The following is a 12,232-nucleotide window of genomic DNA, read 5'->3' on the forward strand; positions in this document are numbered from 1 at the left end:
CCACATAATCACTAGCTTATAAGAAATTCTGAGAAGCTATATAATTAATTTATTTTTCATGTTTAAATTAATGGTGCTTCCCCCCACCCCCCCAAATTTTTTTTTTTTCATAAAAACACAACTTAGAGTTTTATCTATGAATGAAGACTTCAATGGTCACTTGTTAAAACCAACCTTCCACACACCACCAGCACAGTATTAAAACAAAACCAATGTTTATTTTAATGTGGAGTTTTAGCCCTGAGGCCTCTCTTTATAAAGAGGGATTTTTAAAAATTTCATTTCTTAAAAGTTTATTGTTTTGATAAAAAGTAACATTTTAATGAAGAGCTTAATATGAAGTAATGGTAAGATCAAACATTGCTTTTAAAATTCAGAACTTACATATAGAATTTAATATCACATATATCTCAATTTTATGAAAGGGTGGGGAAAACAAATGTGTTTCGGCATACAGTTTTAAAAATTTTTGAATTCTAAGAAGATGGAGTTCGGAAAGTACATTTTGTTTTTTTTTTCTCAAAAGGAATTAGAAGTCAGCATGTTGCTATTGCTCCCTGGCATATGAAGACGCTGTCTTTGTTTTCTGTCCTCTGTGTCTCTGAGTCCTGCAATGTCATCACAGCAGAGTGTACTGTACACCACTTTAAATGATAAGAGTTTCAATAGGCACTTTAGTGGAATTAAGAAAAATCTAACACTCTTCCACCATGATGCCACCTAGCTATCTTCATTCTAGGTTGTCATGTCAGTAAATTGTGTTTAATAGGCCTGAGCTTGTCTCAGTGTGTTTCCAAAACAACAAAACCAAACCAAGCAATTACATATAATAGGATTTATCTTGTGTTGGCAGAATAAACCAAAACTGACAATATGATAAATATAGCAACTTGCTAGAAACCAGATACTCAAAGACATCTTGTCCTATAAAGCTGTGGGGGGGTGTGAGTATGTGTGTGTGTGTGTGTGTGTGTGTGTGTGTGTGTGTGTGTGTGTGTGTGATTTCTTTCTTTTTTTTTTTTTCTTAAATTTCTCCTGTTGATATAGTCTTTGCTTCTCCCCTAAGTGACTTTATCAGGATTATAACTCTCTTCTTCGCCAAACATGTCTGCCAAGACTTTAAAGCGGGGGCCCCAGTCTGTCAGATAGTCATAGTCCTGGTCAGCTTCCGAGGTGAGAGAGTCTATGGAGCTGAGGGAGTCTGCGACTGATCCGTTTCCCTCGTAGGCATATGTTGCCAACGAATCATATGGTGGGGCGGTTGGGTCCACATCATTTTCCTGCAGCCTTTGATGAATGAAATCCCTTATGTCTGTGTTATCTTCCACTGCAGGTCTCTGCCGAGGTAAACAGAGGGAGTCTGGCTTTATGTCTCTGCGGATTTTGTTATCTTCAATCACTTTTGGGTTTCTCAGAGCACCAATGTCAAAAGCCTGGGTGTCCTCCTCCCCGCCTCCTTCATCGTCATAATGGATAACGTTGTCTCTGATGTCTTCTTTAGAGGTCATTAGGGTGTCTTTCTTCTTCTGCCTTCGCAGAGCAACATACAGGACCACTATGACTAGAAGACAAAACATGGAAAGTTGAGAATTTGTCAGTTGATCGCCTCATAAAAATGAAATTGATCAGGGCTGACTGATTTTATTTAATAACATACTGTCACTGAAATCAAGAAGAATCATGTCTATGCTTATGTTTTTTCATTGTCTAAACTCAATTTAATTTTAAAACTATAACTAATAAGAAATCATAGCCACATTATTCACAGACTCAAACAAGTATAGCCTTGTTATAGCAAATATAACAGGCATTATATTTAAATATTTTATTGTCTTGTAAAAAGTGTTTTACAAAGATACAAAAAGAAGAATATTATTGCCCAGCCAGAGTAGCTCAGTAGTTGAGTGTCGACCGACCTATGAACCAGGAGATCATTGTTCAATTCCTTGTCAGGGCACATGCCCCAGTTGCAGGCTCTACCCCAGTGTGGGGCGTGCAGGAAGCAGCCTATTGATTATTCTCTTTCATCATTGATCCTCTCTGAACTCAATAAAATATATATTTAAAAAATAAAAGCATTGTTTTTGTAAATATATAGAGAGCTGTATAGCGTTGATATTATGAAATGTGAATATTATAGCTCATCAACAATAATTAGGTATTATTCATACCTAGATTTCCCAATTATGCTAACATTTTTTTTAATGAAATAAACACAAATCTTTCTGTGATAATCATTTTTAAAAGCAATAAATAAGAGATAAAGAGAAGAATATACAATGTAAAGGCCTTAGTTTTATAAGCTATTTATCTAAGAGCTCTAATTATTTAAATTCTGTGTCCTACTATATCGAGATGTTTTCCAAGCCAAATGCCTCGCATCCATATTACCTTCATGAATCATGATCATACTTTGAAGTAGTTAACTAATATACTTTCATTATTGAATACCTCTTTGTTTCTATGTTGACTCATCGCTATCATTAAATCATGTCTCTCTTCTATGGGTAAATAGGCACAGACTCAAACCATGAAGTCAGCACTCAACTTCACTTGTCACATATCCCCTCTTCTCCATAGTGATGGTAATAGTTGAAAGACAAAATGTGTTTGATTTACCACAGAAAAGCCTGGAAGATTCTTGTCATAGGATGATGAAAGCCCATTTATTCCTTCTTCCTCCAAAATTAGAGTTTGATGAATTGAAAAGACGGGGGAGAGATAGGTAGAGCTCCTGCAGAATAGGCTCCTCCCAGAGTTTAGGCAACTTTCAGAACTAAAGGGAGTCTTTATTGTTTACCTGGGGAGTACATGAGAGACTGCAACCTCACAGAGAGGCCTGGCATATAAAATAGCTTTAGCATTGCCACGATCGAGAGGGAGACTAGACAGATGTGCCTGAAGGCTGCCTAAAAGGTATCCACGCACCACAAGATTCTTATGCTTGCCCTTACCTAGGAAGGATATGAAAATGGTTAAGAATAAGCTGGAAGATGTCAAGGAGCCTGACATTAGTTAAGAAGGTCAAACAATGGATGGAATTTTAAGCAGAGCCTATGGCAAGACTAAGAGTGCCAACATATACTGCTGTCTACTAGCAAAGTAACAAATCTAGACCAGTGCAGGTGCACTGGGGACACTCAGTGTTTGGATGAATAAGTGATGGACGGCAATGCATAAGGTTGACCTGAGCAAGAATAACTGCTACACTGTAACAGCAGCCGTGGCCAAAGGCAAGCACCCAGAAGATGTCACGTCATGCTAGGTTGATATGCAAAACTCTATGATTCAAAGAGCTTTTAGAGAAAAAAAGAGTGTGAGAGAGGACTGGTTGATTTGAAGTTAAACACCTAATTGATCATGTTCTATTTCAGATGTGAGAACATTATTTTGAATCTTCCCTTTTAAGGTTTCTGTCATCAGCACAAACAGATGCCAGACATAATTTAACATAAATTATAATGATATGAAAATACTTTGTTCTACACACCAGGGTACTTGTGTGGAATTAATATTTACATCATGTAAATTGGACTAGAACTTTGCCCTCCAAGCCAAGTGAGATTATGACCCAGAAACTGCTCTTCACAAACTATTGTGTAATGCCTTACTCCATCCTTTACCTCCCAGTGTGTATTTTATTTTGTTTTCAATCCTAGGAATAAAGGGCGGTGTCTACATTTGTCTGGATTTTGTGTGGTTAAATAATAAACATCCATATATAAACTGATTCCACAGTGTCTACTGTGTATCTGTTGCAATTTGAATTTAAAATAATGACTAAAATAACCCCAGAAAATCTCTCTTCACTTTTCTTATTCCCTGGCAATAAATTAATTCTGGAAATGGAGTCAGCTGAAGAGTTGATGGAAGAGGGAAATCCCTAACTAGGTTTGTGTTTATTCTCCCAGAGATGTTACAGAATACATTCACTTTGATCCCTTTCATTTGGTGTACTGCTAGATATTTCAGTGTGGTCGCTTCTGTTCCAGTGGAAATGGCTAGAATTTTGATGTGAAAAGATGTGAGAAAAGTGGAATAAAAATCATTTCTGGCTGGCTGTTTGAACAGAAAAAAATAAATTAGAGGTTCCCTTAGTTTATCTCTATTTCTTTCTTCCCCTTCCTCATTTCTTCACTAGTATTTATTAAATTAATGTTTGAGAACTATTATTCATCTGGTGTATTTTTAATGGCTATACAGTATCTTAGGGAGTAATAATCACTAGGATGTAAAATAAGTGGAGAAGCCAGTACAGTAAATAGGATATTTGTTACAGAAAATTTCATTGCGGCAAGTTTCACAAACTGTTATTGTTTGGAAATCCTCTAAGGCTTGAACAAACTTTTGTATTTTTGATTATGTTATTTATTTATGCCTGATGCTATACATCCAAAATAGAAAATTAACTTTCATAAACATATAATTCAATATAAGTAGGTAATCTTCCTTCTAACCCAATATAGCATCTCAGTGAAGAAATGTTGATTTACATTGTAATTTGAGGACATGCAGGAGAGAGAGAGGCAGAGGGAGGGAGAGCAAGTGAGAAGACGAGGAAGAAGAAGAAGAAGAAGAAGAAGAAGAAGAAGAAGAAGAAGAAGAAGAAGAAGAAGAAGGAGGAGGAGGAGGAGGAGGAGGAGGAGGAGGAGGAGGAGGAGGAGGAGGAGGAGGAGGAGGAGGAGGAGGAGGAGGAGGAGGAGGAGGAGGGGGGGGGAGGAGGAGAAAAGAAGAGGGGGGAATGAGGGGAAGGGGGAGGGAGAGGAGGGAGAGAGGGAGGGGGAGGAGGGAAAAAAGAGAAATGGTTAATATTGAAACCCACCTAAGAGTATAACAATGCACAGCAGGATTGCAATCAAAGCCCCAGTGCTAAGTCCTACAGGTAGAAAAATTGCTTCCACATTACAAGACAGGATGGTACCATCAGAGTCACATCTACAAACTCGAATAGTCATTGTGCTAGTGCTGCTCTGGACAGGATAGCTGCTGTCTTCTATCACAACAGGGAGGAAATACAGCTCTTGTTGCCTCCGGCTGTATCCATTTCTTCTGGCTTCAATTCCAGCTGTGTTGTCTACAAAACATGACATTTATGAAAAGATGGTTACTATGAGCTTCACCTCAAAGTGGATTTCTGCTAAACAGTAAGAAGCGCTTTCTAAATTAATGAAATACATCATATTTTAATTCTTTTGTCATGAAAGATGCCAAAAATTAAATTAGTAAAAGTAATCCTTAGGGGAAAAAGAAACATTATTCTTCTCTGGTAAAAGAATTCATTTGCTATTTAGAAAGACTATAATATGGTGTACAAAAAAAGAAATATATGTGTTTACCTATTTATTATGACATCAAAATCTCATAGAGAAAAAATGCTTCTGTGAATATTTTCTCACATGATAGCAGGACAAATTATTAAAAGAATGAATCTGAAAAAAATCTTACCTTACAACCTATTATTTAAAAACACAACAAATATCAAATTGCTATTTCAGATTAACACTTGATTTTCCCCCAACAAATTATGTCTATATATAAACTTTAAAATTTGAATGTTAGAGTAAAATCTAGGAAAATAAAGTGTGTTAATACCATTAAGATTCATAAAATTTTTAAAATACCACCATGAATTACAATAATCACCATTTTAATTACAAAAAATATTTTATTTTTCATAAAATAAATAATAGCAATATTTACTTGGAATAGTCCAAGACAATAGCATTCTAAATATTTAATGTACTGCTACCTGGAATTTGGTATTTCTCATATATGGATTTCCATATTTTATGAATTGAAGTGCTTGTAGGAAAAGTATTGATGTTCTTCTTTGTGTCCTTTTACAAAGTTCCATGGTAACAGGTAAATTTTTATGTGGTACTTACTTCTGAAGTCACGGACTGTAAAATTTGGTTTGATGGCAGCTTCAGGTGATACTCTAAAGGAGAATTGCTGCCCAGCAGGGGAAAGATCTCGGTCAGCAGCACTGACCAACTGAATGATCTGAAACAAAGTGGAGATGAAACTTGAAGTCAGTCGTCAGTTTCAAAGGGAATTTTACATTCCAGGCTAAAAAGTTTATTTAATGAGGCAAGCAAGTAGACAGAATTGACACATTGAGGATTCATATCAGTAAATCAATTATTTACAAATAATTTTAATGTACACATATGTAAACATTGATAGCGTATGGGTTCACTCCAAATCAATAGCTGCATAACTCAAAAGCTTAATAGCATTGTACTCACCAGTAGGCAAAATAAAATTAAAATGTACTTACTTGCATTTTAAATTAGATGAAATAAGTGCTTTTGAACCAAAGTATGAAAATGCTTACTGGAACAAAATCTGTGAGTATTTAAAAACCCTGACATTAGCAAAATTTCAGCATAGTTATTTTGTGAGAATGAGTTTTACTTCATAAATAAATAAAATGATGAGAGAGATAAAAGGATGCACATTTGTTTCTGTTGTTATGTTTGCTGTCCCTCAATGGGTAAAAGTACATTTTTTTCAGGGTTTTTTTAAGAAGAAAGCAGTTTTCATCCAGTTTTAAAGATTTTCCCTAAATTGTCCCCATTGGGTTTTATTGTAGTTAAAATTCTGATACTTCATTAAGATGCCTTTAAGAATTTGGAGATTAAAAATTACTTCTGAGAGCCCAACTATGAAATTGATTAATTCATTTCATAAATAAGCATGTCAGAATGGTTTTGAGGCATTCGGTTATTAATATATCCAATGGCTTTGCCTCAGAATAAATTTCAGGAACTTTGTGTGAGAAGGTGAGAGCCTTGTGCTGGCTTAGTGATCATGCTCCTTAACTTCATCTGAATCCAAAGAAAGACCTTAGATTTAGAATACCACATCCTGGTCCCAGTGGGCAAAGCATGCATCATGTCATCTCAGGTTGATGGCCTTAAACATGTGATTTAATCTACTACTTTTTGTTTTAATTTCATACTTAAAATCCAATTTTATGACTCTGATCAACCTTCTGATGTAGATGTGTGTGCATACATACACACACACACAGACACACAGACACACAGACACGCATCTGAGACTTGGAGTATCTGGTGCAGTATCAGTAATTTGTAATTTGACAAACTCATCCTCTAATGAGAATTCCAGTTCATTGGTTGAGTGTGAATCAGTTGCAGGATTATCATAAGTGAGACTTTAATTATTAAACACCAAAGGTCAGATCATGGAATATGGTAATTTAGCCAAAGAACCACCCTACAGGCCCCGTAAAACTTTAACTTCACACAAATCCATATGCTCAGATCTAGATCTCATCCATAAAATCTAACTTATTGGAACACTAATAAGTTTTTCAAGTTTTGTTTTATTTTCTTTTAACTACTTACAAGTAGCATAATTATTTACTAAATTAAAGGTATGTAACATTAATGCATATCAAGAACATAACTTTTGAATAAAAAAAAGTCATTCAACCATCAAAGAGACATGACAATTAGAGCATAACTGTCACTTACTTGAAATTATCACTTGGGAATAATTGCCCTAAGGAAAATAATTCCCATATAAATCTTTGCTGATCTAATATATAAAAGTTTACTGGTATACACAGCCTCATCTCTTTCTCTTTTCTGTTTCTTATTTTCATACATACATACATACATACATATTCAATTATAATTCAGAAAAGATAAATAGTTCGTATGCATAGTTCCTAGGTGAAGGGAAGAATGGCTGAGGTCAAAGCAGAAGATGCTCATGTACTGCACTCTCCGCAATCCCAAGAGGCATTTCATGGTTACGCTTTGTACATAAATGTATCCCAATAGGGCACACAAGCCCAACAGATAGATATTAGCAAAAGATTCTCCGAGGATACATGTATTTCTCACCAATTTGTCAAGATATTTAAAAAATGAAGTTATCTCTAGTAACTTCCACTACTCCCAAATTTTTAAACCCTTTAATTTACTCGGTAAACATAGAAGCCTTAAGTAGAGCTCTCTTTCCAAAAGGCTTTCATTTAGTGCATTGCAAGTTTCCGATTGATATGAAATAATTAATGTCCCTATTTACTTAAAAATAAAGGATTGACTTTTGGGGATGGGGAGGAGGGATCTGAAAAGTAGAACATGACTAAGTTAAAGTAAACTTATAACTCCCCAACTAACTAAATCAGGTTGTGTATTTATATAAACATTTATGCAGCATCTACTATTTCAGACACTAAAACAGGCATTGGGCTCATCCTATGTAAATTGTGGGTACATTTAAGGTGTTTATCACTTGGGAAAATGTGACTAAACTAGTCATGCTGAAATAAAATTAATAGTTTCCCCTCAATTATCAAAAGAAGGATTAGAGCAGCATCATCCACTATATGTTTCTGTATTTTCCCTGACCAAAATTACAGCTATTCACACAACATACAGCTATTACACACTTGAACTAGGGCAAGCATAAGTCAGAACATGGATTTTTTTTTTTAAATTTAATAGCCCTATGGTAATGGACATCACAGATTTAAAACTATGAGGCAAATGTCCTATACAGCATAGAAGACAGTCAAAATGAAATAAATAATATAGATTAAAGAATGCCCTTTTTAAAAAATACGTTCTTTTTAAATATTAAGATTTTTTCAAGTAAAAATTAAAACTTCATATTTTCTTAAAGGAGTAGTTACACTACTTAAAGGTGTTTTGAATATAGAACAAATTATAGGATACCAACATATTTTTTCTTTTGGAACCTAGGTGCACAGATTGGTTTAGTCATAATTTTTTTTTCATGAAATATACTTATCTGTTTATGCCTGATAACCATTATTGTATTTTACTCATTCAGTCACTCATTCATTCATTTATAACAAGATAGAAAAAAACCTGGAGGCCCATGATCACCAACATAAATCCGAAGACTTTGACAGAAACTTTCATTACTGTGTGTGTACATATTCATGTATGGTCTTACAACCTAAAGCACATGCATGTAATAGGCCTTTATACACTCCTAATTAACAATATTGATAAGATACCTGTCCTGGTTTGGCATTTTCACAAACAGAAGTTTCATGCGGCACAGCTATTTCTGGTGGAAATTCATTGACATCTAGGACATTAATCAATATGCTGACTTTGCTGGTTAATAATGTGTTACCTGTTAAAATATAAAAAGAGAAAAGATAATTAAAAAATCTGGTCAGTTATTGCTTATACTGAAAATAGCATATTTTTTTTTAATTCAGCCTTTATTTGGAATCCCAATGACCCACTGAGGTGTTGTACTGAGTATAAATAAGAAAGAGATGAGTAAATGAGGTACCAATGTTTCATTCTCAGAGAACTACCAGTGCACTACACCAGTGTGTAATCCTGAAACTCACCACCAAAGTAAGGCCAACCTTTTAGCTGTTAGTTTATCATGAGCAAGGGTCCTCAAACCTTTTAAACAGGGGGCGAGTTCACTGTCCCTCAGACCGTTGGAGGGCCGGACTATAGTTTAAAAAAAAACTATGAACAAATTCCTATGCACACTGCACATATCTTATTTTGAAGTAAAAAAACAAAACGGGAACACATACAATATTTGTATTTGCATGTGGCCCGCGGGCCGTAGTTTGCGGACCCCTGATCATGAGGGTCAACATCCGACCAGGGTTAGTTCATAGAACCAATCACCAATAGTAATAGTTTTCACTGGATAAAACACACATTTTTTATGTTGTGTGCCGGGAGCCGGTCCATCCTTGCTGTTTCAAGGGACCTGGCATATATGGCATATTGTTCTTAATATGTTTGCTCACCTTCTTGGCACTATGTGTTTTAACCAAGGTCTCCTCTCTGAGAAAGGTTGTTTCCCCAGGTAGGGATTTTCCCCTGAAGTTAGGGAGGGAATAAAACCTCTTAACTAAGTGCCAGGTGGGTAATTAATCACTTTAACTACAGACAATCGTGCTTAAGCTACATAATCTTTACTCCCTGGAATGAAGATAAGAAACGCCCTAACCTTTGTAATAGAGATTGATAGGATTGAATCAACTGGTATAAATACAGATGCAACAAGACAGTAAGACCCAGAACTTAGAACTCAGAACTTAGAATGCAGAACTCAGAACACAGAACGAAGAAGACAGAACTCAGAAGAAGGAACCTACACAGACAGAACTTCGATGGAGAGAAAATGGCAAAAGATCCTGCACTGAACCTGACTACAGAAATTGGCAAGAGAACCTGACTAGAACCTGGTGACTGAACCTGGCTGGAGAACCTGGACAGAACCTGGCTGGAGAATCTAGCAAGGGAACATGGCTACAGAACCTGGCTGGAGAACCTAGCAAGAGAACATGGACACAGACCCTGGCAGGAGATCCTAAGCAGAACCTCTCTGGAGATCCAGACCAGAACTTGGCTGGAGATCCTGGCTAGCCTGCTGATCAACTGAACGCTGTCTCCATGTCATTCCTTCTTCGCCGACTCCGTCCACACCTTTGGGGACCCCTGGACCTGCTGGGGCAGGACCCCGGCAGTTGTGTCCACATAATTAAAACATTATTGGTTAGAATCATTTACATATTTAAATAACTCTCTCAAAAAGATTTCTCCTGGAAAGAATGATGATAAATGACAAAGAGAATGAAAGAGAGGTGGCTTTTTATAAATAAAAATTAAACAGATGTAAGGATGTAAAAGTAAATTACTTGCTGATGACTCAGTTGGTTAGAGTGCTGTGCCATGCACCAAAGGGTCATGGGTTGGATTACCTGTCAGGGCACATAGCCAGGTTGTGGTTCAGTCCCTGCTGGGGTGTGTTTGGGAGGCAACCAATCGATGTTTCTCTGTCTCTCTCTCCCTCTCCCTTCCTCTCTCTCTAGAATCAATGAAAAACACATCATACAGTGAGGATTTCCCTCATACCTTTCTGTGTGAAAGTATAATGTCTTGCTTATTTTCCATATTAACATTACAACATGCTATTCTTATTGCTAGTTTACCTTGTTTGAAGCCCATCTGATGAATATTTTTTCTTTGTGAACCTTATGCACTGAACACAAATATGTAGCAATAAATAAGTAAATAAAGAAATAAGTAGTAAAATGTCACGGGCACTTTTATATTCATTATAAGTATAAATTTGCTGAAAAAATAAATGTTATGATATAAATATCTTCATTTAAGGTGTAACATTATTTATTTCCCACAAGTACAAAGCCAATCAATTTATTTATTAATTATGAACATATCCATTTGTTGCAGAGTATGACATCCTGGGCATAAGAGACATATATGATGATGTCCTTAATATTAAGAACTTCATACCTGAGAAGATTGCTAAGGTTATTGTGATCATCTATTTTACAAATGAATAAAATAAAATATAGTGCATGATGTCAATAAATTTTCCATGTAAAAATGTTGCCTAGTTTTGCATTCCATTTTTGGTATGTGATGTTTAAGATGAATTTTCTGTATATACCCTTTTATTTAAATCCAAATTTCAACCTTCAGGTGAAAATCTCATCATGTAGTTTAATTTCCTAAGAAAATTGGATACTAATTAAGAAAAAGAAAAATAAGAGTAGCATTACCATTGTATATGTGATTTTGATGGAGCAATTATACTGATTTAAAGTACTGTTGCAGTTTAATTAGGGTAGTATACCATAAGCAGTTGAGTAAGTCTAAAATAAAATATAAGGTATTACAACATAAATTTGAATTCCATTATATTTACACAGCATATAATAGTGGAGAAAAATGGTATCATTTCTAAATTAAGTTTATGATTATATTGGTGTTAATGATTATTATTTCCATGTAAATGATACATTGCAAGACTTTATGAAAGGGTATGAACTTTTACCGTTATATAAATTATATAAATGAAGTGATTCTCTCTTCAAAGTGTTACTCTTACAAGTACTACTGAAATGTTGCCAATACTGTACTAGTATAAATCAAACTTCCCTTTCTTTGAAAATACAAAATAGTTTCATATAGTTACTTGGAAGGGGGGGAGGAAATTACAGAACAGTAGATAAAAAACCTAGACTCACATGTAAAGTAAGGTATCCATGAAAAGAAAGAGAGGGCAATTATTTGAACAATAGAAGGGAAAAAATAACGTTAATCTAGAATTAAAATCAATGGTTATATTAAGTTCTCAAAAGTCATCTGCACTCTAAGAGTTACTATTCATATGACTGATTCCACTGTTTTGCTCCCTAGTCATCTTTTGCAACCTCCAC

General features: G+C 35.3%; 1 protein-coding gene across 2 annotated transcripts in view; it reads right to left on the minus strand.

The window, feature by feature from the left end:
- Nucleotides 1–268: 268 nt before the first annotated feature.
- The window catches only part of CDH12 (cadherin 12), a 723,975-nt gene continuing 712,011 nt past the window's right edge, over nt 269–12,232 (minus strand). For both annotated transcript variants that reach the window (XM_036310943.1, XM_036310944.1), the window contains 4 exons: nt 9,023–9,144; nt 5,886–6,003; nt 4,823–5,074; nt 269–1,561 (listed from right to left, as the gene is read on the minus strand). In XM_036310943.1, coding sequence (XP_036166836.1) covers nt 1,062–1,561; nt 4,823–5,074; nt 5,886–6,003; nt 9,023–9,144 — 992 coding nt within the window. In that variant the 3' untranslated portion in view covers nt 269–1,061. The remainder of the gene's footprint in view (nt 1,562–4,822; nt 5,075–5,885; nt 6,004–9,022; nt 9,145–12,232) is intronic.

The sequence above is a fragment of the Myotis myotis genome, unplaced genomic scaffold, assembly GCF_014108235.1.
Source record: "Myotis myotis isolate mMyoMyo1 unplaced genomic scaffold, mMyoMyo1.p scaffold_m19_p_5, whole genome shotgun sequence".
In the NCBI taxonomy this organism is placed as follows: Eukaryota; Metazoa; Chordata; class Mammalia; order Chiroptera; family Vespertilionidae; genus Myotis; species Myotis myotis.